The sequence below is a fragment of the Liolophura sinensis genome, chromosome 6 (genome assembly GCF_032854445.1).
Source record: "Liolophura sinensis isolate JHLJ2023 chromosome 6, CUHK_Ljap_v2, whole genome shotgun sequence".
NCBI lineage: Eukaryota > Metazoa > Mollusca > Polyplacophora > Chitonida > Chitonidae > Liolophura > Liolophura sinensis.
The window spans coordinates 42,120,627-42,144,283 of NC_088300.1; the positions used below are offsets into that span (position 1 = coordinate 42,120,627).

The following is a 23,657-nucleotide window of genomic DNA, read 5'->3' on the forward strand; positions in this document are numbered from 1 at the left end:
ACGGCAGTGAAATATTGCAAATGTAATGCTTTTGACTGACTGAGCTCTGGATTGAATGGGAGACTCCCACTTGTGTTGTGGATGCCTGATATTTTGGCCATCACAGTTTGGTTACATGTAGGTACAAACATATAACTATTGCTGTATAAATCACCCTCTTCAAAAGCAAGAAAAGACTTTTCTTAAATACAGAGCCATGTCTGTTTGATGATTCATTTTGTTTAATAATATTTTCTCCTGTACGTCTTACAGTTATTGGTTGGGAAGCTTAAAGATGTTGCACCACTTAGCCATGAAGCAGAAGGGACTGGAGATTATTGTCAGACTAGGGGACATCACTCTGCTTGCTGCCGATGGTATGTCTGAAAGTTGTAGTACACATGACTAAAACGCATGAAAAAAATTATGATGAGCTTCTATTCTATTAGGTTTCATCTGGTGTCAGAGTTGGCCTGAATGGTTGTTGTTGTTGAATGCGATACTTGTTAGTACATGTTTATTGTGCCTGTGTTGTCAATTGTGTGTCATCCACTATAACTTGGTCAGCATGATGTCTCCATATTTAATGGACTGATCCTCATCAGATTTCTGTTATAGCTTTATAACATAGATCTTAAGGTTTGAACAACTTCTGTGGTGTGGTCTTCGACTCATTCATCAGTATTTCAGAGTTGTGGGAGAAATGAATCTTATGTCTATAATATCTCCAAAATTGTTGGATGAAATTTAAGTAAATTTGGTTTAAACCTGCAGATGGTCGTGGGTTTTCCCCAGGCTCTGCCTGGTTTCCTCCCACCATAATGCTGGCCACCGTCGTATAAGTGAAATGTTCTTGAGTACGGTGTTAAACACCAATCAAATAAATAAATGAATCAAATTTGGTTTAAAACTTGTATGGGCATTAAGGACCAGTAAACTTTTTGTTTTGATGACTAAACTTTTCTTCTAGCTGACAAAAATAACTGACATGTCTGATTTGTCTATGTGTAAGAAGGCCCTTCATGTAACTCCATTTTATTCTAATCATACTTACACCACATACTGTTTGATAACTATCTTTTCCAGTTTGAAATCACTGTGAGGTCATAAACTAGTGTAGTTTCTTTTTCTCACCTGATCCAGTCGATAGGTTCAGATTCTGCTGAAAAAGTAAGTATGATTGACATGAACAAAATCGAGTCTATACTGTGGATTGTTTGTCAGTAGCATGAGTTGTCTCCTTTGCAGAGTGGTCCCCTGTTAGTTTGGAGGAGTGGCAGTTTGTCCTGGATGAGATGGTCAGTCTGACCACTGGATCAGTGGAGAAGTTGGACAGAGAGCAGACAGACCTGACATCCAGGCCAGCAAAGGCAGGGTGGACACCAAGCCTGACCTGGGACAGCCTGGGTTTACTGCTGGCACAGAGCGTGGGAGCAGAGAAGGCCATCTCTCTCCTGCAGACACTTTCCCTCCCACCAGAGGCCTTATCTCTGTCATTCTACCAGGGAATGATTGTTGCTGCACTTGGGGCTCGGCAAAAAAGGTATGGCTACGGGTACAGTCTGCAGAGTGTTGACTCCAGGCGTAAGCCTTGTGTGCGTCACTTACACCGATGTGCATCATGCAGGTGTAAAATCCTCGAGTACAGTATTAACACAATTGTAACGGATGCATCCACTCTGACTACATCTGAATGGCATCACACTGCCATTTTCTCTCCATTGCTAGCGTGTATTCAGCTGCTCCTCTTCTGTTCATTATTAAAAAAATCAATGTTGAGTCACCCAAACAAGTTGTCCATGGTGAGTCACCCAAACAAGTTGTCCATGTTGAGTCACCCATACAAGTTGTCCATGTTGAGTCACCCAAACAAGTTGTCCATGTTGAGTCACCCAAACAAGTTGTCCATGTTGAGTCACCCAGTCAAGTTTTCATTATTCACCAATAACTTTGATATGAAGTATCACAGTTACTGTATGATTAAAGTATGTTTTTGTAGCATACAACTGTAGTTCCAAAATAAGGACAGCACACTTCAAAAGGTCGAGTTCCAGGTTAGTGAGCGGAAGACTGTATTCCTTAAAGGAGAAGAAAACATAAACATGATGCCAAGTCAGATGAAAGAGTGACAAAACTTATTTGCAAATATGATCTTTAATATTTTGGGGGTTTATTTTTTTAACAGAAAGGGGTATTTGAAAATATTTTTGCATGGTGGGTATTTGGGACCAACTTTTGGTATATATTGTTGTTGAATAATAATGGTCTAAATAAGTATGTGATGCTTGTCTAATAAATTTATTTGAATGTAAATTTGTTGTTTATATCAAAACATGTGCATCTAACCTAAATTATGATAATATTTATGAACATATTTAAAATATTAATATGATCCAAAATGAGGTTTAATACATTTGTTAGCCGAAAAGAACAGATACGAGTGCAAAAATATTTATTAAACCTGTGTTACATCCTCGTTTATGACATTATTAAACAAAGATTATAAGTATGAAAAGGTGGTCCCAAATACCCATCATATAAAAATTATTTTCAAGTGTCATTTAGGAATAACTTTTTGCACTCTATCATCTGAACTTTATGGTATTTTTATGTTTTCTCCACCTTTAAAGCCAAGCTGGCAGAATGAAGCAGATCTCATATCTAGGTTGTACAATATATTCAACTTTTTAAATGTAGACTGTTAAGGTACCATGGTAATTTTAATGAATCAGAATCTTTTAGAAGAAATGTGCTTCCCAAGTGTTCCAAATGTTGTTTGTAGGCGTGTGTTGTTTTCTTATCCTCCAGGTCTTTGTTACACAACATTCTGGAGAAAACAGACGCTTATCTCTGGGCAAAGAAACCCACCCAGATGGCCCCTCAGGTGAGCTTTGCACCCAGAGCCTCAGTCACTGTCAGTACCACTGTGTTAAACATTGAGAATGTAGATACAGTTTTGAACGTAATTTTAAACTCTAGGCCTAGCTATGATATTTGAAGATATGAAATGTTGAAATGTAGCAGCTGCAGTGCATATGAAAGTTTGTGTTGCATTTTCAGCTGCTTTATGCCGTTGAGGAGGAGAGAAAGATGGTGTCAGCAGTTAGAGAGGGCAAACAGACCCAGGTGTTCAAGGACATGGTCAGTAGTTCCATGCACTGGATAGGAAAGTGATTGTCTGTAATTACACATAAAATAATGGATACACATTGTTATAGAATGGTACAGGTTAATCATGAAAACCTCAAACCCTTAACTCTGCAACTTTGAGACACATTCCTTATGTGATTGGGTTGTGAATTTTCTTGCCTATAACTTGTATACATGTTTTAGTGACACTGGTACTTCTGGTACGTGCACACTGAGTGAAATGTGATGTCGCCGTGATGTGACGTTCTTGTGTTTGCTACATGTAGTGACAGTTTGATGTTGTGTTTACGATTTTGTAGTTCACCCAGCTGGAGAGTCAGCCAGACCTGGTGTGTCACAGGTTTGTGGAGGACCCTGAGTGTCACTGGGGGGTCAGGTGTGACTTAAACAGGTAAGTGACCGACTGATGGGCATTCAGATAAAACACAGAGTGACCAATCATTTCAGGATCAATGACCTTTCGACAAAACAAAGCAGAGCATTGAGCAAAGCCATGTTTGAGGTGTAGCTTGTGAAACTTTGACAATTTTGCGAGGTCATCCAGAAGTGTTTTATCAAATATTCCTGCAACATAACATTGATGCCTCCATGGCCAAGGTCGTAAGGGTGCCAGTGTGGCACGATGACCCGTGAGCCTCACACCAATGTGGCTGCTCTGAGTTCAAGTCCAGCTCATGTTGGCTTCATCTCTTACCATATGTGGGAAGATCTGCCAGCAATCTGCAGTTGGTCGTGGGTTTCGCCCACCATAATTTCCTCCCACCATAATGCTGTCCATCGTCGTATAAGTGAAATATTCTTGATAACAGCATAAAACACCCATTACATCAATAAATAAACACAGCATGATGATTACACATACAGTTGTACCTTTACCTTTAACATAACACAAAGTTGTATTATGGTAGCACCAGTAAAAGAATTTAAATTTGAAAATAGACAATCTTGGTGTATTCAGCCCTGACTGTGTTACATGTGTTGCCTAGAACTTTGATGTCTTGTTTTACTGGATAAATGTATGTTCGTTTTAATTTTTAATACAAACATTGATCATGTTTTCCAGAGCTTGCCCATGCTGTGGTTTACAGCTGTCTGCTCAGGTTTCAATGTCTCAGCCAGGAATCGTCATCTTCCACTGTGGTAAGTCCACAGTGCTGCTCTCAGATGTAGAACTGCAGATGGCAGCTTTCATGTCCGATCAAGAGTGGGGAGTTCTCTCTCACTCACAAGCCCACAAGATGAACATTAAGCTTAACTGGGGCTGTATTATTGCTGAAAATAATGTGAGGTGTTGTTGTGATTTTTTGTAATTGGTTTCCTGGTGAAACATGCAAAACTGTTTGCTATCATGTCATAATGTTAAACCTTACTTATACCCCTACTCAACTACTGCATTTAATGGCAGTCGGGTAATTATTTTCATAATTACCATCATTTAGGATTTTTCATAACAGTGCAACTCTATGAAACTTAGCATTCATTTTCCTTATAATTTAAACTTGTACATGCATAAGTTCAGTTACAATCGGGTAATTATTTTCATAATTACTCCCGTTCAGGTACTTAGCGCAGTAATGGATTTTCATGTACACTGTATTCTCATCTGATTGCTACATTTCTCCATTCAAACTGGATGTACCAGTGGTCCAGTCAATGCACACCAGGAATGGTCCATGAAATAATCTATATGAAGCCAAATTAAGCAACATGTAATTTTTTTGAGGTTTTCTTTCTTCTACATTTGGAAATGTTTGGGGATTGAATGACTGAAGAGCCTTTCACCAATCAAGTTGCTGTGAGTTCAAGTTGAGCTTATGCTGGCTTCCTCTCTAGTCGGACGGAGCAAGATCTGCCAGCAACCTGCAGATGGTTGTGGGTTTCCCCTCGGCTCTGTCCAGTTCTGGTCGCATCATAATGCTGGCTTCCGTCATATAAGTGAAATATTCTTGAGTAAACCGTAAAACACTGATCAAACAAATACACACCTCAACAGACCATAAATTATTGACATTTAATAATGTCAATATTAAACATTGCCACCATGTAGTCTAGCCGTGTGTTGACAACACCACAATAAAGGACACTGCCTGTAACTGTGTGTGAGTGATATGTTTTTTTTTATTTTCCAGGCCATGGATATCACAAGTTTTGTCATCAGGAGAGAGTCTGCCAAGTTTGTGCCGAAAGTCTAGCCAAGCTGTCCAACTGATGGTCTCACTGGACACTGGCTGTATAAAGACTGCTTGTCTGATGGAGTCAATAATGGGTACGCGGTCATGGAAATGCCTGTAACACTTGTACGTGATCATTCTAGTTTTGTCACAACCTGCACTCATATGATCACATGCTATACAGTACCCGATTGTGCAGACGCCATATTCAGTGTGCCACACAGTTTGTCACATGCTACACTCTGGGGTCACATGCGATTTGCTATAACTGATGTGTCACGTTCTATACACAATTTTTGCACATGCTATAACCAGTCTGTATACCATGTTCATCACATGACATACACAGTAAGCCAGATGCCAGATGGTGTATGAAATGCCACATTGTCACATTTATTATATAATGTGTGTCAGATTTTACTCCTTATGTGCCATACACATTGAACCAAATACCATTGTTAGAATGTCAACTATGTGTCACATACCAAGTCTTCTCTCACATGTTCCCAGTGCATTCTATGCCAAACCCAGCATGTCAGATGTAACCATATATAAATGAAAAATGTCCTACCCAGTGTTTCTCAGACCATTACCCAGTGTGTCACTTGCCCTACCCATTGTTTCAAAAGGTCAAAGGTCAAAGGTCATACCAAGTGTCCTACTGATTACGTGACATACCATACCTGTTTGTGGGTCATATACCATAATACCCATGGTGTAATACACTATACAATATGTGTCATATACACATACTGTGTGTCCCATGTCATGCTTATTTGTGTCACTTACAGTACCCAATGTGCCAGTGTGTCATGTACAGTACCCAGTGTGCCACGTACCATACAATATGTGTCACATTTGCCACACTGTCATATACAGTACCCAATGCAATACATGTTAAATGTCATACCTATTTGTGTCACAAGCATGCCATATATTTCAATCTGAACAAGTGCTTTGTAACTGAATGTTTCAGTTTTGTACATGCAGATGTGGTGAGTAAGTGAGAAATAACCATTCATACTGCGGTCACAATTTCTGTGTCGTTCAAAGTCTATCAGTCCGATCACTGTTTCCATGACAATCACTGCCTCATAACGACACTAGAGAAAGGGTTAATGACATACAGTGTAGTGTCTACATATACATACATGTGTACATTTATCTACTCTGGTGTAGTTTGGTTTGATTTATAAGTGATGAAATAAGAAGGATTGTGTCTGGCAAATGCTATTTTGTTCAGAGCCAATAGGTTTAGGGGATGTCACTTCCAAGTTCACATCTTCTGCCTCGACACAGTTGTTCTCTTTGAGGAGTTACCTTATGTAAAGTGTCTAGTCATAACAGCACTCAGAGCAGTAGTGTCTTTCTTTTTTGTACATATACTGTGCTTGCCATTTTGTATATTCTGATCACCATGATCAAAAGCAGGGTATGTTTGTATTCCAAACGAAATTTTATATTTTTAGAAAAGATTTTATAAAAAAGATGTACACAAGCAGTGTAGTTTGTAAGAACTTATACACAAATTGTAAAAAGCATATATTTTAGCCTGTTTGTAAAGAAAGTAAACGGAGAAGTTGCATAATTCCAACAGAGGTATGTAGCTGATTGTAAGGATGGCGCAAATTTACATGCAGTTAGTTTGGAACAATGTAAAAATGAAGTTTTTGTCATCTTAATACTCAGTCTTTTTTTTATTCCTTCATAAAATTGGGGGATTACAATGTTAAACATTTACGTTTCAGTTTCATATTCTGGATGTATGCCATAGTTACTGGTTGCTATGGAAACCATTTAAATCAACATTGATGTCATCTAGATTGCGCCTAATGTCATACAGAAGAAATTTTCATCATATAGAGATTTATTTTTCCTAGCAAAGTAAACCTTCATGTAAATAGTCCGTTTATGTATAAGTTAAAGGTAAGGAACATCAGATGAATAATTACAGGTGTTTATATAACATCAGCTAACTCAAAAAAGTTGAATCTTTCTTCGGAATTGGCCTAAAATCTGAACTATTCTAGCAGGATCATAGGATCATTTGCAGAATATATTGAGAAAAGGTTTGTGATAATAAAGAAAAGTGCAATTTCTGTCTGAACGTAATAAGCATGATGTCCATCCAATGGCTGTACTGTTAGCATTGCATATATATACATGTATGTGTTTGTATGTCATGCCATGTTAAGGACTAGCAATGTTTCTGTGATAATCAAGCTGTGATTTAATCATTGTACACCTACATGTAGACAAGCCTTGATCCAAGCCTACATCCATATATACAGGTAAGCCATGTTCTTGACCTATATACGAACACTGGTATAACTGCAGGATGCTAATTTGTATATAGTCTACGATTTCATAATGTTCAGTATGTATATGTATGTCCAGAGTTTTTTTAGTCATATGATGAGGAAAGAGTCCTTAGGTGTGTGTACATATACTGTGTTTTCTTGTGGCAGGGTGAGTCCATGCTGCCAAAGTATCATGCCAAAGACAGCAGACATGAAACCCACACAGTCACATTATACTGATACCAGGCTGACCAGCCCTGCTTCCTTGTGTTAACCCCTCGGCAAAGCAGAGAGGTTAAATTTCTAAGGCCTTTGGTATGTCCAAACCCAGATTTGATCCCGGGCCTCCCAACTTTGCGCTAGGCTTAAGTTATTATTAATCCTACTAAATAATAAAGTAATACAATTTATTACTGTACCTTACAGTTAAATCTGATTAAATATCGGGGCCTCCGTGGCTCAGTCGGTTAGTGCACTAGCGCAGCGTAATGACCCAGGAGCCTCTCACCAATGCGATCGCTGTGAGTTCAAGTCCAGCTCTTGCTGGCTTCCTCTCCGGCCGTGCGTGGGAAGGTCTGGCAGCAACCTGCGGATGGTCGTGGGTTTCCCCCGGGCTGTGCCCGGTTTCCACCCACCATAATGCTGGCCGCCGTTGTATAAGTGAAATATTCTTGAGTATGGCGTAAAACACCAATCAAATAAATAAATAAATAAATTAAATATCAATTTTAATTAAAGATGATACATGTATATGTGCCATATATGTATTGCCATATTTTACGTTGAATTTTGCCAGGAATTTGAAATTGTACGCGTATTTGCAAAAATGAATAATTGGATGAATAATAATGAATAATTGGAATAATTACAGTACCTGATTTGTTGAGAACATGTTGAGACAGAAACAATTTGAAATTTTATTCAAATACCATATACACTGCATTGTTTAGAAATTTTATGTTTGTTTCATCAGCTTGACCTTCTTGTTTCTATGCTCTTAATGTAATGCTTGACTTTTATTGGCAGAAAATCCGCCATTTTGTTTCTGTACATAATAGAACATAATTATAAAATCAAATGCTACTGTAATTCTTCAGCCATTTCACATTTTGAAAGTAGCACCTGATGGCTGTTTCAACTCCTCTTTTTGTACTGGGCTGACGGAGTATAATGCCCAGTTTAGAGAGAGGAGCTGAAATAGCCATCAGGGCTAGTTTTCAAGGTGATTATTCAAGCATATTGTGAAGGTATTATCCTGTGTAGACTGAAAATATTATACTTTTTGTGAAGCCCTGCAGTTGGCTAATCCAATCAATGCAGTCTAAAATTATGCATAAATTTGTACTGAAAGTTGTTCTTTCACATACTATAAGTTTGAAGAATTAGAGTGCATTTGGTTCCGATCATATTCTGTAGTTAAAGCTAATGCTCTGTCACCCACAGTGCTGTTCTATTGCATGTCTAATACCTTCTGTGATGTATGACACACTATATTTAGAGTGTTGCTGAGCACATTAGATTTCACCAGCATATTTAAGCGCTGCCTCCCTACACATACTTTTTGGCCATTTTGTTTACCGGTCTCTTTGCTAAACTGTCTGAATGAAGAGATGTAGACACAAAATTAGGTTTCAATATGACCAAGTTCAAAAACTTTGCACCTAGATAAATACAATTTATATGTACGTATAGACCAAAGAAACTGAAGTTGGAACTTTAGGTAGCCAACATTTTTTATATTGTTACAAATGAAGTGTTATATTTGGCGACAAGATTGGCAGTTATATGGATAATAAAGCTTTGCCTGAAACAATCACCATCACGATGTCCACCGTTACTCTTTCTCTTCGCTTCAGCAGGACACTTGACTGAAATGAACACTGCAGGTAGTTTGGTAAGTTTTAACAGTGTCATCCAATGAAATCTTATGGCATTTCAACATTCACATGTTGTTTCTATAGAAATTCAAGTTGCGTTATCATGTAACTCATGTCTGTGGTGCATACTTAATGTGAACATAAAGGCAGCCGCTAAAGCCGAATTAATTAATAAAAAAGTATTCCAAAAATGGTCTGAAAATATTTTAAAAATTCTACACAGCTTATCAACCACAAAAATAGCAAGTAATTGTCAGTACCTAGCCACTCATTTGGTGATGCCATTTTGTTATAAAATGTTATAGCTATCTAGAGTGACGTCACAAAACAATGTGACAATGAGAAAATACAAATGTACAAACAAAACCACCTGATACTCAAGCAAAGAGGATCAGCTCTGTTCTGTGTTCAAAGGGTCGATGTTTCTTTTAGTTTTGCACTCAGTCAGGGCGATGTTGGCGGACAAAAAGGGTTGTATTCCAACGGTCCTGCTCGGCCTCGTCCTGCACAAGTGTGAACATTTGGCCTAGCTTGCTGTACCAACTTCAGGGAATTTACCAAACATAGCACGACCTTCTGATTGATAACATACCCTTTCATTCAGATTTCAGGAAGATATTTTTGTACTAAATCTGACTTTGCTAAGGAAAAATAATGCAGTCACAATATTTTTCTTCAAACAATGACCCTCCCGAGGCGGTTTCTTGCCAGCTCACTGCAGTATCCTGACCAACATGTATGCATTGTGACACGGGCAGCCTTTCTCAGTTCCCTTCTCATGTGTGGTTCAAAATGCATCAGTTTGACACTTAAACTGACCGCAAAATCAATATCTATCTATCTACTATAAGAAACCATACTTTCAATCGAGAGCTAATAGGTGGGGTGAATTGTCCATCAGTGTCATATCCCCAATGCTGAACTTCATTTTCTCTTCTTTCAAAACTTCAGAGTTTTTGACATATTTTTCTGTGTCCTATATCATTTTTTCTATGTATAACTAGTGGCAGACTTTATGTTCACTTTAAGACAACCAATTGGATTAATGACACCAGCTTCTTCACTCTACTGCTTCATTGGTTGAAACGTGCTGTATGTATTTGAACTGAACTCAGATTACCCGCCCATGATGCCACAGGCAACCCTTAAGTGACAAACGGATATGACCTCTGGTATACCGAGAGTGGAGTGTTCACCCCATTGTAACTGCACGTACTTCCACTGCTTCCACTGTTGGGGCCATATTGTACTGGCCGCAATTATGTAAATGAAAATTGTCAACATCCCAGATATCACAATTAGACACTTACTCATTTCATCAGGCTGAGCACCACAAGAAGAAGTAATGAACGCCCTATCATAAAGTCCAAAGCATGACTTGACCCAGAATTTAACCCGAGCCTTACAGCAATGAGGTACCTCAGTGGCCAAGGTGGTTAGCACACCAGCGCGGCACAATGGCACAGGAGTCTCTCACCAATGCGGTCATTGCTGTGAGTTCAAGTCCAGCTCATCCTTCTTCCTCTCCGGCCGTACATGGGAAGGTCTACTAGCAACCTGTGGATGGTCCTGGGTTTCCCCCTGGCTCTGCCCGTTCTCCTCCCACCATAATGCTAGCTGCCGTCATACAAGTGAAATATTCTTGAGCACCGCATAAAACACCAATCAAATAAATAAGTAAATTATAGCAATGATATGCAGAGTAGGTTGTGACCGAGTGTTACAATAATGACATGGGGAGTAGGTTATTGCCGAGTCATGCAGTAATGACATGGGGAGTAGGTTATGACTGAGTCATCTAAGTTGTACAGTAATGACATAGGGTAGGCTGTGATAGTCTTACAGTAATGACAATGGGAGTAGGTTGTGAAGGAGTCTTGCAGAAATCACATGGGGAGTAGGTGAGTCTTGCAGTAATGAAATGGGGAGTAAATGTAGGTTATGAGCGAGTCTTGCAGTAATAACATGGGGAGTAGGTTATGGCAGATTTATGCAGTAATGACATGCGGAGTAGGTTGTGACTGAGTCATCTAAGTCATACAGTAATGACATAGGGTAGGCTGTGACAGTCTTACAGTAATGACAATGGGAGTAGGTTGTGAAGGAGTCTTGCAGAAATGACATGGGGAGTAGGTGAGTCTTGCAGTAATGAAATGGGGAGTAAATGTAGGTTATGAGTGACTTGCAGTAATGACAATGGGAGTTATTAGGTGTGTTTACGTATAATGTGTCTAGTGCAGGAGGAGTCCATGCCACTCAAGTCATGCTGCTAAGGAAGTATCATGCTGAAGAAACCAGACATGACACTCCCCCAGTCACATTATACTGACAACGGGCTAACCAGTACGAGTTTCCTTGCTCCGATCTCTCTACTGAGCATCAATTGAGGCAACAAGAAGTACCAGTTTTTTAAAGTCTTAGGTATCAACTGATCCAGGTTTGATCCTGACTTTGAGGTGCATGCTCAAAAAACATTCCCCACCAAAGTAGTCTCCACTGTAATGGAAAATCATGAACTTACATATCATATTGAGGAAATAATAATGTAAAACTGTCAACAAACAGAATGGTTTTGGAATATATTTATTAACAATTTCTATTTTCACCACATTAAACAGACAGATGGTCGCTTATCAAACTACAGCTGTAATAATGTATTAAGGCAGCTAGGCCTGTATTCACACAACAGTTGTTGGTAACATCACACATCTCGATTATTTATAGTTCATTCACTAAATTTACACAGTCGTTATTTCTTCTCATCTTTAATGGCTTTGTCTGCTTTCTTCCCTCCTCGTCCGAAGAGCAGGTAACCAACAAATAGTGTTCCATATGTGGCAACTACCCACTGGAATAAAGAGAACAGAAACACACGTCAATAATCTTACTTTACACAAGTATTGACACACTCAAAACACTTCCACACATGAAAGCAAATGGATAAAAATACAAAGATTCATAACACATAAATCAGCATGCCACAGGCTGGCTATTTAATTCAATTAAAATTTGACTGCTATTACCAGTGGTACCTGTAGACTTTTAATTTGTAACTCCACAGGACATAATGCGAGATACTTAGATACTTGCATTAAATCTTCCTCGCTGTGTGTAAGAGTTGAAATAGTACTTCATTCCTGTGAACTTGTACTGTGACTCGTCAACGCCAGCCATTGTCACCTTAAACAATTAAACAGCAGTTAGACACACGTTTGTTGAGTTATTTAAGAGTAAAAAAAAAGAACGTTTCATTGACGAATTTTTTCACATGCAATGTACAAATCTCCACACTATGTTAGTGGAAGGCATGTGGAGTGGTCTTCAAGGAGCCTAAGAGTGTGCAAGCGACCCTAAAATTGCAGCTATCATTTATTGTTTCCACGGCTAGTATGAACAATGTGAGGGAGGCGGGGATCTACAAATTCCTAGCCCAAGGTGAGCATGATGATGGAACGGAATCAATACGGGGCTAAAGCAGGTTACTCATTCATCAGCTTACCACGTGGAGGCACTCATGCATATAAACACATTCTCTGTGGATGATATGATTTCTTTTTAGACCTTTCTGGTAATGGGTGTATGTGTCAATAGTTTATTTAGAGGACACAGAGCTTTTTTTGATTTACCATTACAAGTTAACGGGTCAAATCGGCATTTTAGGTGTCTCGCCAATTCACGCACGTTCGGACACAGGGTGGGAGTTCTCAGAAACTAATCCTCCTAAAAAAGTATGATTTTACGATATTTGCTAGACTGAATATACACAGGCTGGTCTGTCAGCTCAACAGTGCCATTAGCAATGAAACTCTTCCAGTACTCCATTAACGTTGTGCTCTGATTACTCCTGCAGGCCCTCTGAGTAAAGCCCATACATTGTTTGGTCGTTGGCTTACATGTACCTTGATAGAAAAAAACCCGAAGGTCCGAGCATGCTCCACTTAAATGCCTGATGCAGTTACCTGCCCTTGTCAAATGTCAAGGCTGTCAGTACACTCATTCGCTTAGGGCATCATCACAGAATCTCAAGCCCACATGGCCTAAAAAATTACCAATCGATGTTTTGCTTGTGATACAGCGACAAAAAGATAAGGAACACAAGCGTCTGCAAAATTCAGGCCTTGGAGACGTATTGGATGGGTAATTTTTGTCTCAAACACTGTGGCAAACTGCCACAGCAACTGCATCAGGTTATTACATGGAGCGCGCTCTGACAATAGTTTAGGTCATCCTCGGCCAGAAGAAATTTTGCCAAGTTTAATGTCAGAGCAGTATCTGACTATTAACTGTGTAGTCAGTGCACTCGGACCAACAGACATGACGTCTTGCACAAGATTGCCGGAACTATAGATTACACATAAAGTATGACAGTTTTCCATTTAATGTGAATGCTTCTCACTTTGTCACTGAAACTGAAACACAAAATTACTCCAATTATCAATTTAACATCCATAGATCATTCGAGGCTCATAAGTCGTCAGTTGTTACAAGAACAATTTGACTTGAATGTACCATGCTTTTTGAAGGAACCGCTAACGCACACCACGCTTCACTATTTCGTTTTCAAGATGTATACCTTCAGCTATACGTGTCCAACAGATATAATGACAGAACTGTAGTTTGACCCTGTGTAACTGCTTTCGCCCTTCTCCTGGTTTCCAAAACGAAGGATCGCATTAAGCGGCCTTCGAGAAATATCATTGGTTAAAAATCACGAGCCTTTACTTCCGGTTTATGAATCCACATGGTCGACGCCACTGAGGTACGTTAGGCTATTTCTCTGATAATGAAATACCAGCGACTGTTGTAAGATGCACAACACCGATTGTTAGTGCCATCGGGATGATTCTCGTTAACCACTTTAATGCATTAAGTCAAAGTAGATGTTTTCCAGTTTCCAATAACTAAACATGGATCTCAAGCTTTGAGTTCGCGAGGCCGCTGTATTTCTTTGCATGGCTTTAATATGTACCGTACAGTAGGCCCTATGTACGATGCGTATATCTTCACTGTGAATTTACCTATTATATAGAGGAATCTGAAGTTTTGACACTGGCATAGTTCTCCCTCTCTTCGCATGTCTTGGTGATGTACACGCAATGTCTCAATGTGTGATACAAGGTGATGTTCACTCTAATTCAACCTTTTCAGCCTCCTCTGCAACCAATAATTTTGAAACATTCTGAGAGAACTAGCTATTGAATATACTTGCTGAGAAATAATTTGCATATTTTCATGAATTGTGCATCTTTAGTGGCTCAAAAAGCATATTTTAGTGTCACCATGATAATAATTGTTTGCATAAATTCCATTGGAAAAGTGCTTGAGAGGTTGAAAAGGTTGAAGAGTTGCAGTCATTCAATAATTTATTTTAACGTTCAATTGATGGTATGTAATGCACCCAGCTTCTAATGCTTAGGCCTGTACACAGAGCAAAAATCTGGGACTGATTGTACAAAGCCAGTTTTGACATCAGTAAATTAAATTTAAAGGCTTTCAACACATGCAAATTTTTAGTCCAGTCTATCACAAGTTCAGCTTCTTAAACCATAAACTTTTTCCAATTTTGTCTATAGTGGATATAAGTGCTATGTGGAACAACACCCTGATTGGTTTGTTAGGAGGTTGTTCTTTAACCAGTGGTGAAGTTGATTTTTTTTTTCTAAATTCGTACCAGTAAACCTTATTTCCTTTGTACAGATTCACCTGTCACAATTACCTTAGTGTTTTATGTGATTGAAAATTTCATACATTTTGTATCAGAGTTCCATCACTAATCTCATTTGTCTTTTCAGAACTTACAACAATGTACATATATATGTAAGTAGACAAGTGAACACCAGCATGTCAGCAGAAGAAGAAAACTTCCCTAGGGGAGGAGTCAGGAAAAAACCAACAGACACTGCTAAATTTAAATCCAGAAAAAATGCAGATCGAGATCTGTTCAAGGTGAGAAATTTCTTTCATGGCCTGACCCAGGAGCCTCTCACCAATGCGGTCGTTGTGAGTTCAAGTCCAGCTCATGCTGGCTTCCTCTCCGGCCGTAAGTGGGAAGGTCTGCCAGCAACCTGCGGATGGTCGTGGGTTTCCCCCGGGCTGTGCCCGGTTTCCACCCACCATAATGGTGACCGCCGTCGTATAAGTGAAATATTCTTGAGTACGGCGTAAAACACCAATCAAAAAAAAAAAAAAAAAAAATCTTTGGGTGTTTGGGTGATTAGGTATTTATTTGGCTGAAAATCTACATCTAAATATATAGAAAACCTGTGGTCTTACTGAGGCTGCTGCTGGTCAAGTGATAAAGAAATAGATTCTCCTTACTCAACTTTAGCTTTATACAGTGAAGTTAATCAACCTGTTGTGAATCCAAATGAGAATCTGGATTCTCCCATGAACCTGTGGTAACAGCAGTAGTTATGTTTAATCAGAAACATATTCTCCTTACTCAACATCAGCTTTATACAGTGAAGTTAATCAACCTGTTGTGCATCCAAATGAGAATCTGGATTCTCCCATGAACCTGTGGTAACAGCAGTAGTTATGTTGAATATAACATAATTCTTTATTCAGAAACATCAATGTTGTCTTAAGAAAGAATGACTTTAGCTTATTGTCATGTAAGCAATATTCAGCCATGCCATATTGTGTGACTTTCATGTAAAGTTTGATTATATTTTCTCTTTTGCTCTTCTGTTTAGGTTCACAGTGACACACGAGTGCCCAAGAAGAGAAAGAGTTCCCAGAAAGCTGAGGAGAAACAGAATCCTAAGAAGCAGAAACTGGGGACAGAGGCTTCCTTCACACCCAACTCAGGACAGATAGAACTACTTACCCACAAGGTTCAGTTGATATATCACAATTCACAGTTCAGTGAAAAACTGACATTAAACCTCAGATGCAGTCTGTAAAACAAAATGAGAATTTTATCTGTTTCTAAAAGTAGCGCAGGTGTATGATAATAGTTTCTGGTTATTTGATCAGTGCTTTGATTATGCTAGTCAGCCTCTTCATTTTTGCCATCCACATTCTGTGCTCTTAGTAGAATCGACCAGTCAGTTGTGACTTATCAAATGGAAATTGGAGAATGACATGATTTGTACTTAACAAAAGGTAATATGAAATGATTCACAGCTTTTTTTTATTATTTTATCAAGATTTGCTAGTCAGTCTGACAAATGACACCATGTGACCTTCATACATAAATTTTCGTTATTATGCCCTGATACAAAAGCTGAGAAATATCTATATATCACTGTTTTAAATATCCAGATGATCTGCTCTGGGATGTTGACTTTGGCAGTGGTCAAGGAGGTCCGTGATTACGAGCTGGTGGTCAGTCTGCCAAATAACCTGACCGGTACAGTGGCCATTACTGCCATCAGCGATACATACACTGAACTGTTACAGAAGGTCGCCGACCAGTCACTGGACACAGATGAGGTTAGTCATGGTTAATCCTGTTATGGTAGTGGTCAGCCAGCACTGAACACTATTTGGATTTTGAACAGTATTTGTTATTCTTATTTTGCCTAATGATGTGTAAAAGTGTGGACAACTTGTAGCAACAAAAATTCTATATATATGTACATGTGTCTTGACAAAGACCCTGTACTGTCATTGTGTTATTCTCAGTCTATAGGTTTATATTGCTTTTCAGATGAAATGAAATAAATGTTGAATATCTGTGAATATTAAGGTTGTTTTAACACATCGTTCAAAGTGTATTTGTAGAATTGCAGATGTTACAAAACATTTTTTTTTTGTTGACTGATGTTGTACAGATTTAAATGAGTTTATATTTTGCCTAAAAAAGAGCATATTTCTTTTTACCAAAAATGTGACAAAATGTTCACATTGGTGCTGAAAGACTTTTCCCAATAGGATGTCAACCTACCTTCCAAACAAACCTCCAAACACCTTCCTAAGATTAAAAGAAAGTTAGCAGTGGACAAAATTTTAAATCATTTACATTATTCTAGGTAAAATATTAACACTTATCAAGCAGCTATTTTATTTATATGACAATGCTTTTTCTGCATATTTCAGGATGTTCACAGCCTGGATGATTTATTTCAAGTGGGTCAGATAGTTCGGTGTAAAGTGATGGATGTGAAGCAAATCAGTAAAGGGAATACATCCATCAAACTGTCGATCAAACCATCGGATGTGAATGTTAACGTGACCGCCAGCTCACTGAAGACAGGACAGGTCAGTTTTGTCAGCTTTTTTCTCTGTCACTCCAAATACTTGCGCCGGTAGTTTCATTTCAAGCAGTTCATATATTGGTCTTATTATAGTTCATAAATGAATGGCTCTTCAGGTCCACTTTCACTAAATGTTTTTTAATAACTTTTCCTGTAAATGACACTGCTTTATGGCACAATAGCCCATCAACATCATTTACAAGTTACCAGAAATTTGATTTTCAAGGTTTTGTGAAAGTGGCACCTGGATTGGTAAAATTTTTGTCTTCTTAAAGTGCCCAAGCATTAAATTGTATTTGTGATTGAGTGAATATGTGAGCTGATGTGAAAGGATTGTAATGTTGTTTATATGCTTTACATGTACGTGATGGTGTTGAAACCCATTCAAATAAATAAATAGATAAATAAATAAATAAAGTTCTGCACGTGCATGAATGGTGCTGCTCTCATAACGCTGAGGATTTGACCGTTGTGGTTTACAGGTATTATGCGGAACAGTGGTCAGCCAAGAAGATCACGGCTATGTCATAGATCTGGGGGTAAAAGGAGTCAAGACTTTTCTGAGCAACGATGATGCTGAGAAGTTTATCCAGGTCTGCAATGATGGTAAGCATATACATGCGTCATGTATGTCCCTCAAAAAATCTAAAGTATGGGTGAAATACAGTATTGTAAGTCCAGTGGTTTGCTCCACCAATAAAATGTACTGAAGTATTTTGGAGTATATTGATAAACCTACTAATCAACCATCAGATAGGCAGGCAAAAACTAACAAAGCTGGTAATCCAAGGTAAGGTCTGCCAGCAACCTGCGGATGGTCGTGGGTTTCCCCAGGGCTCTGCCCGTTTTCCTTCCACCATAATGCTGGCCGCCCTCGTATAAGTGAAATATTCTTGAGTACGGCGTAAAACACCAATCAACTAAATAAATAAATCCAAGGTAAAAACTTTTTTTCCCCCCGAAGGGATGTTTAAGGTGGACCGTAGATGATAACCCAGTAATTTTTGTCATTCAGGTAAACGCTAACCCGTTCTACTCTAATATAGCTGTTTTTTTCTTCCTCAGGGTTTTCCTTGAAGCTGGCTCAGTATCTCCACTGTTATGTCCAAACAACTGACCACATTGGAATGTTAGCAGGGGAGAGTAGGAGTGTCCATGTTACCATTGACCCCTCAAAGGTCATGACCTCAAAGGTATGCAAGTAGACAATGAATAATTCTTACTGCTAGATGATTTTCACTAGACTCTTTACCTGATGCATCTCATCAGTGTAATTTAGAAGGGGTTCAGTTGTAAGCACAAATAATACATACACGTAGCTTGTAGGTTAAAGTTGACTTATTGGGTGGAACTTGTACTTTGTATATAAGTCAGTTTTGCATTTCAAACGGGCACCATTTTTTAAACAGAAATGTCGCGAGATCTCGCAGTGCACTGGAGCTGGATGCTGATTTTTACTCGACAGCCTCTGCTTCAACTGAGCGGCAGCATGCTTACTGCATTAAATATCTGTTTCATTGAAATTATGCATTGGAATTTGTGTCCCCAGTTACAATAACTTATAGTAAAAACAATGGAAAAATTAAAAATGCCAAGTAGAAAGTGTTGGTTTGAAATGTTGCCATTTTATTGGCCATGAAAAAGCGTTTGCAACCTCAAACTGTAAAAGCCACTGTCTGTAACTTGGTGGTGTGGCAAGTATAGTAGCACACATGCTGAAATGCGAATGTGTTTCATTACCTCAAGATACGCCACATATGTCAGCAGCTGAAGTAATTGGCAAATTGGGAAACTTTAGTTTCTGTTCAGGTAATCTGCAATAAAAGTATGTTGTGACAAACTTGGTGACAAACTATGTTACCCATGTGGCTTTAAATGTTTCTGTGAACAAATTGCTTTCAATCCATTTTGTGCCTATTTGTGTGCATGTATGTGATACTCAGTCAGACTTATCAGAGTTACTTCCCCTGTTTACAGGTTACACCTAACATGAAGCTAAGCTTTTTTTTTCTGGTACCGGGAATGGTGGTTACTGCGCAGATAGAGAAGGTAACTGGAAATGAAAATATGAAATTGCTAAATACATTTCATATATACAAGTATGTAATGGTTTGTGATGTACATAAATATACATGTATTTGACAGTCTTTATGTCCATGACTTGTTTCATTGACTTACAACCATTGTGAACAGTTGTACTGTGTGCATACATTCAGATGTGATATAGCTTGTCCTGAATAATGTCCTGTCCACAATGCTTTAATATGCCAGTCTCCGTAGCTCAAGCACTCCTGGTGTCTTCTGAGGGTTATTTGGTTTCATGCCACCTTGCCTTCACAGGTGTCAGTAATGGTTCCCTTTTGCATTCCCACAGGTAACACAGAATGGCCTGGTGGTAGGTTTTCTGTCGTATAAGGCTGCAATCCACAGCACTCATCTGCCAAAGAAACCAAAGGAGTATGAGGTACAACAAAAGGTAAGTGTTTTCTGTCTTCACCAACACATACACAATTCAGTTTCCAGCAAAATGTCCCGCGTTATCAATATCCAATCACAAACGGGGGCCTCCGTGGCTCAGTCGGTTAGCGCGCTAGCGCAGCGTAATGACCCAGGAGCCTCTCACCAATGCGGTCGCTGTGAGTTCAAGTCCGTCTTATGCTGGCTTCCTCTCCGGCTGTAAGTGGGAAGGTCTGCCAGCAACCTACGGATGGTCGTGGGTTTCCCCCGGGCTCTGTCCGGTTTCCACCCACCATAATGTTGGCCGCCGTCATATAAGTGAAATACTCTTGAGTCCTCTTTAGCTATTTTCCCAAGCAGTACCAGGTAAAAAAAAAATTCTACATGAGTAAACTTGATGTTGATAACACCTTATAAAATAGATGGACTAGTTGTGCAAAAAAGCATTAAAAATGTCTTAACTGTTGTTCTTGCGGTTATTGATACGTCCCTCTGTAACCTCTATGATATTTGTGCCAGTGCATGATGTTATTATTTCAGATCCAAGCCTGTGTATTGTTTATCCACCCCACAACAAAGCTGGTCTCCCTCAGTTACCTACCTCATCTGTTGAACAACCCCTCCAAGCCCTGCTCACTCTTCACTGGGGTTCAGTATGGTGACTTCGTAGAGAGGGCTAAAATCACCTGGGTGGAGAGCTCAAGAGGGCTGGGCTTTCAACTAACAGAAACTTTGAAAGGCTTCTGCATGGTAAATGTACAATACTATGGACGAAAAACATGATCTGGCAGTTGTGTCTTCTGTAGCCTTTAAGATTTTGAAGTTGAAGCTTTGAAATTTTGATCACAGGGGGTCATGGTTAGTGTCACATAGCTGTGGCATTGAATAGAATCAAGATAGCGAGTAAATACGACTAGTAGGTTTTTACTTTTAGGGCTTTTCAGCCAATGTGATTGTGTAGAAATAAACATACACAAGCATTGGACAGTCTAGTGGCAGATTTGAGCGTTATTTTAGTTCTACTGAGCTAGTAAAATGAGTTAAATGTTTTTGGACCTAAGGCTGTTATTTCCAGCATTTCAAAAATAGTATGTGAGGGAGTTAGGCTTTGATACCTTGTGTGTTCTATATACATATACATGTGTACTGGATAAGGTATGTGGTTTATACATGTAGGATGGACGGACTGGATTGCTTGTGGTCTTGACTAAGTTAACTAAATTAACCTTAATGCTGATAGATAAATTTATTATGTATTTATACATAGAAGAATCATTGTCACACAAGAAACTAACCTCTCTGATCCGGCGTTAAAAGTACTTCCTAGTAACTTAAAATCCTTGACAAATTTAATAATATACCAACATTCTTATGGAAATCTCTCTTTTTCATTTCAGTTGAGGAATGTGAGTGATAAAAAGGTGATCAGTTTGAAAAATCAGTTCTCCCCAGGTGACACCCACAGGTAGGGGATTTCCTCTGAAGATTTTAATTAAGAAGATAATTCAGTGGTGAAAGACAATGATTTGATGGTTCTATTATACATATATTTTCCAGTCTAGTTGTTAAACCATCTACTCTTTACCTAATGCATACCCAAACTAGTTTCCCTTCCAACTTTGTATTTCACACTGTTTGTTAATGAATCCATATATTCCATATATTCTGATTTTATCAGGTGTCGTGTGATCGGTTTCAACTATTTAGAGGCTGTTGTTCTTGTGTCTTTAAGAGAGTGAGTATAGCATCATTACTGGTAGTAGTATTACTTGTCTTGGTCTGTAAATTGCTATATAATTTACAATTGCTTACATGAAGTAGAAAATCTGTCCTTTTTTATTCATCAATAAGAAGATATTATATTTTTCAGGATAATTAACTGGATTAACTTTAATTCATTGTTTGGTCATAAAGTACCGTGAAGTACTTAATTGTTGCATGGAACTAATATTCGCAGATTTCGCGGTCAATAATTTACCGCGAAAAATAATTCCAGTGAAAAAATATCCAATATTGAAGCATATACTACAGGTAGTAGTAATAATGAAGTGAAATCTTTGCCAGGGTGACGGGAGCTCGATGGGCCAGCTAAATTTTTTAACAGCAGGGAATGGAAATTATGGTTTAAATATAGACAAGTTTATAGTTTCTGACCTGCTACAGAGGACGATTAAAACTGAAAACAATGTAAAACTTACCATGTTGCTCGATAAAGAATGAGTGACTGGCGCCGATAATGGTGAATTCATATGTTTTACGTTGAAATGGTGTTTAAAAGTGCTCATCAATGATTCGAAAAGAAGTGACACCTGTTTGAGTACTGCTCACGATAGGTGCAAAAATAAACCTCTTACGTAGTGATAATGCATCGCCATTGTTTTAATCTCTGATCCAGATCACAAGGATTAGCGAACCCGCAGAAAACAAAGGAGGATTAAAGCCACCCATGATGATACCAGTTTGACATGCTTGAATAATTTCGGCCATATTATAATCTTGGAAAATTTTAAGATTTTAAGATTTGTTTTTCAATATTCTCTTAAAAATTAATTCCTGTGAACATATTTTTGGAGAAAATCCGCAAAAATAAATTCCAGCAAATAATAAGTACTTTTACAGTATCCCCAAATTCCTCAACCTTTTTCGCCTATGTAAGAGCAACTTTCAGTATGATTTATGCCACTTTTAAATTTGATTTTGTAACAAATCTGCATTGAACAGGTTGGCTAATTTCAAGGGGACACAGAATAATTTTAGCAGTCAACACAGAATAATTTCTTCAGAATGTACTCGATAAAAGGATCTTGCAAGCATGCGACAAGGTTGAAGAGTTACAGAATTACAGATGATTGCTGTGGAATCTGTTCACTAAATTTGATGGATGTGTTACAGTGTTTCCAAAATGCAGTCATGATCTGTACTCTGTTGTTATCAACAATATATGTGATGTGAACAGGGGGGCCTCTGTGGCTGAGGGGGTTAGGATGCCAGCACAGCGCAATGACCCAGGAGCTTCTCACATCAAATTCAAGTCCAGATCACTCCATATGTTGTAAGGTTTGCCCGCAATCGGCAGATGTTCGTGGGTTCCCGTGGGCCCTGCCCAGTTTCCTCCCACCATAATTCTGACCTCCATTGTAGAAGTGAAATATTCTTGAGTATAGCACAAAACACCAATCAAATTTATAAAGAAATAAATGTGATGTGAACAGTGTTGTAGATGGCCGATTTCTTCGTAATCAGTGTACAGGATATATTCTTGTGTTTCGCCCTCAGGAGTCATCTTACACGACAGTTTATGAAGTTGACGGACATCCAGCTTGGCTCAGTTGTTGAGGTATGACTGCCATATTTTGATATTTTTATAATTAATAAGAATAAACTGGCTAGACAGGCTCTGTGTGGGACATTGTGATAGGACATGGGACTCATTTTCACACATATAAAAGCTGTCAGTTGTATTGGAAGAGAAAAGGAAACCAACACTTCTTTTGGCCACATTCTTGAGTGACAACCCAGAGT

The 23,657-nt window shown here is 38.7% G+C and overlaps 2 protein-coding genes across 2 annotated transcripts in view; both read left to right on the forward strand.

Moving 5' to 3' along the window:
- Positions 1-8,647, forward strand: part of LOC135467222 (uncharacterized) — a 30,004-nt gene extending 21,357 nt beyond the window's left edge. The window contains exons 19-25 of the mRNA XM_064744986.1: positions 253-356; positions 1,228-1,522; positions 2,788-2,863; positions 3,040-3,120; positions 3,429-3,520; positions 4,193-4,269; positions 5,259-8,647. Coding sequence (XP_064601056.1) covers positions 253-356; positions 1,228-1,522; positions 2,788-2,863; positions 3,040-3,120; positions 3,429-3,520; positions 4,193-4,269; positions 5,259-5,338 — 805 coding nt within the window. The 3' untranslated portion in view covers positions 5,339-8,647. The remainder of the gene's footprint in view (positions 1-252; positions 357-1,227; positions 1,523-2,787; positions 2,864-3,039; positions 3,121-3,428; positions 3,521-4,192; positions 4,270-5,258) is intronic.
- Positions 8,648-14,215: 5,568 nt separating this feature from the next.
- Positions 14,216-23,657, forward strand: part of LOC135467223 (protein RRP5 homolog) — a 41,933-nt gene continuing 32,491 nt past the window's right edge. The window contains exons 1-13 of the mRNA XM_064744987.1: positions 14,216-14,236; positions 15,270-15,423; positions 16,173-16,313; positions 16,744-16,914; positions 17,521-17,682; positions 18,161-18,284; positions 18,744-18,871; positions 19,656-19,727; positions 20,053-20,154; positions 20,676-20,885; positions 21,533-21,600; positions 21,814-21,870; positions 23,412-23,472. Of these exons, the coding sequence (XP_064601057.1) occupies positions 15,319-15,423; positions 16,173-16,313; positions 16,744-16,914; positions 17,521-17,682; positions 18,161-18,284; positions 18,744-18,871; positions 19,656-19,727; positions 20,053-20,154; positions 20,676-20,885; positions 21,533-21,600; positions 21,814-21,870; positions 23,412-23,472 (1,401 nt within the window). The 5' untranslated portion in view covers positions 14,216-14,236; positions 15,270-15,318. The remainder of the gene's footprint in view (positions 14,237-15,269; positions 15,424-16,172; positions 16,314-16,743; positions 16,915-17,520; positions 17,683-18,160; positions 18,285-18,743; positions 18,872-19,655; positions 19,728-20,052; positions 20,155-20,675; positions 20,886-21,532; positions 21,601-21,813; positions 21,871-23,411; positions 23,473-23,657) is intronic.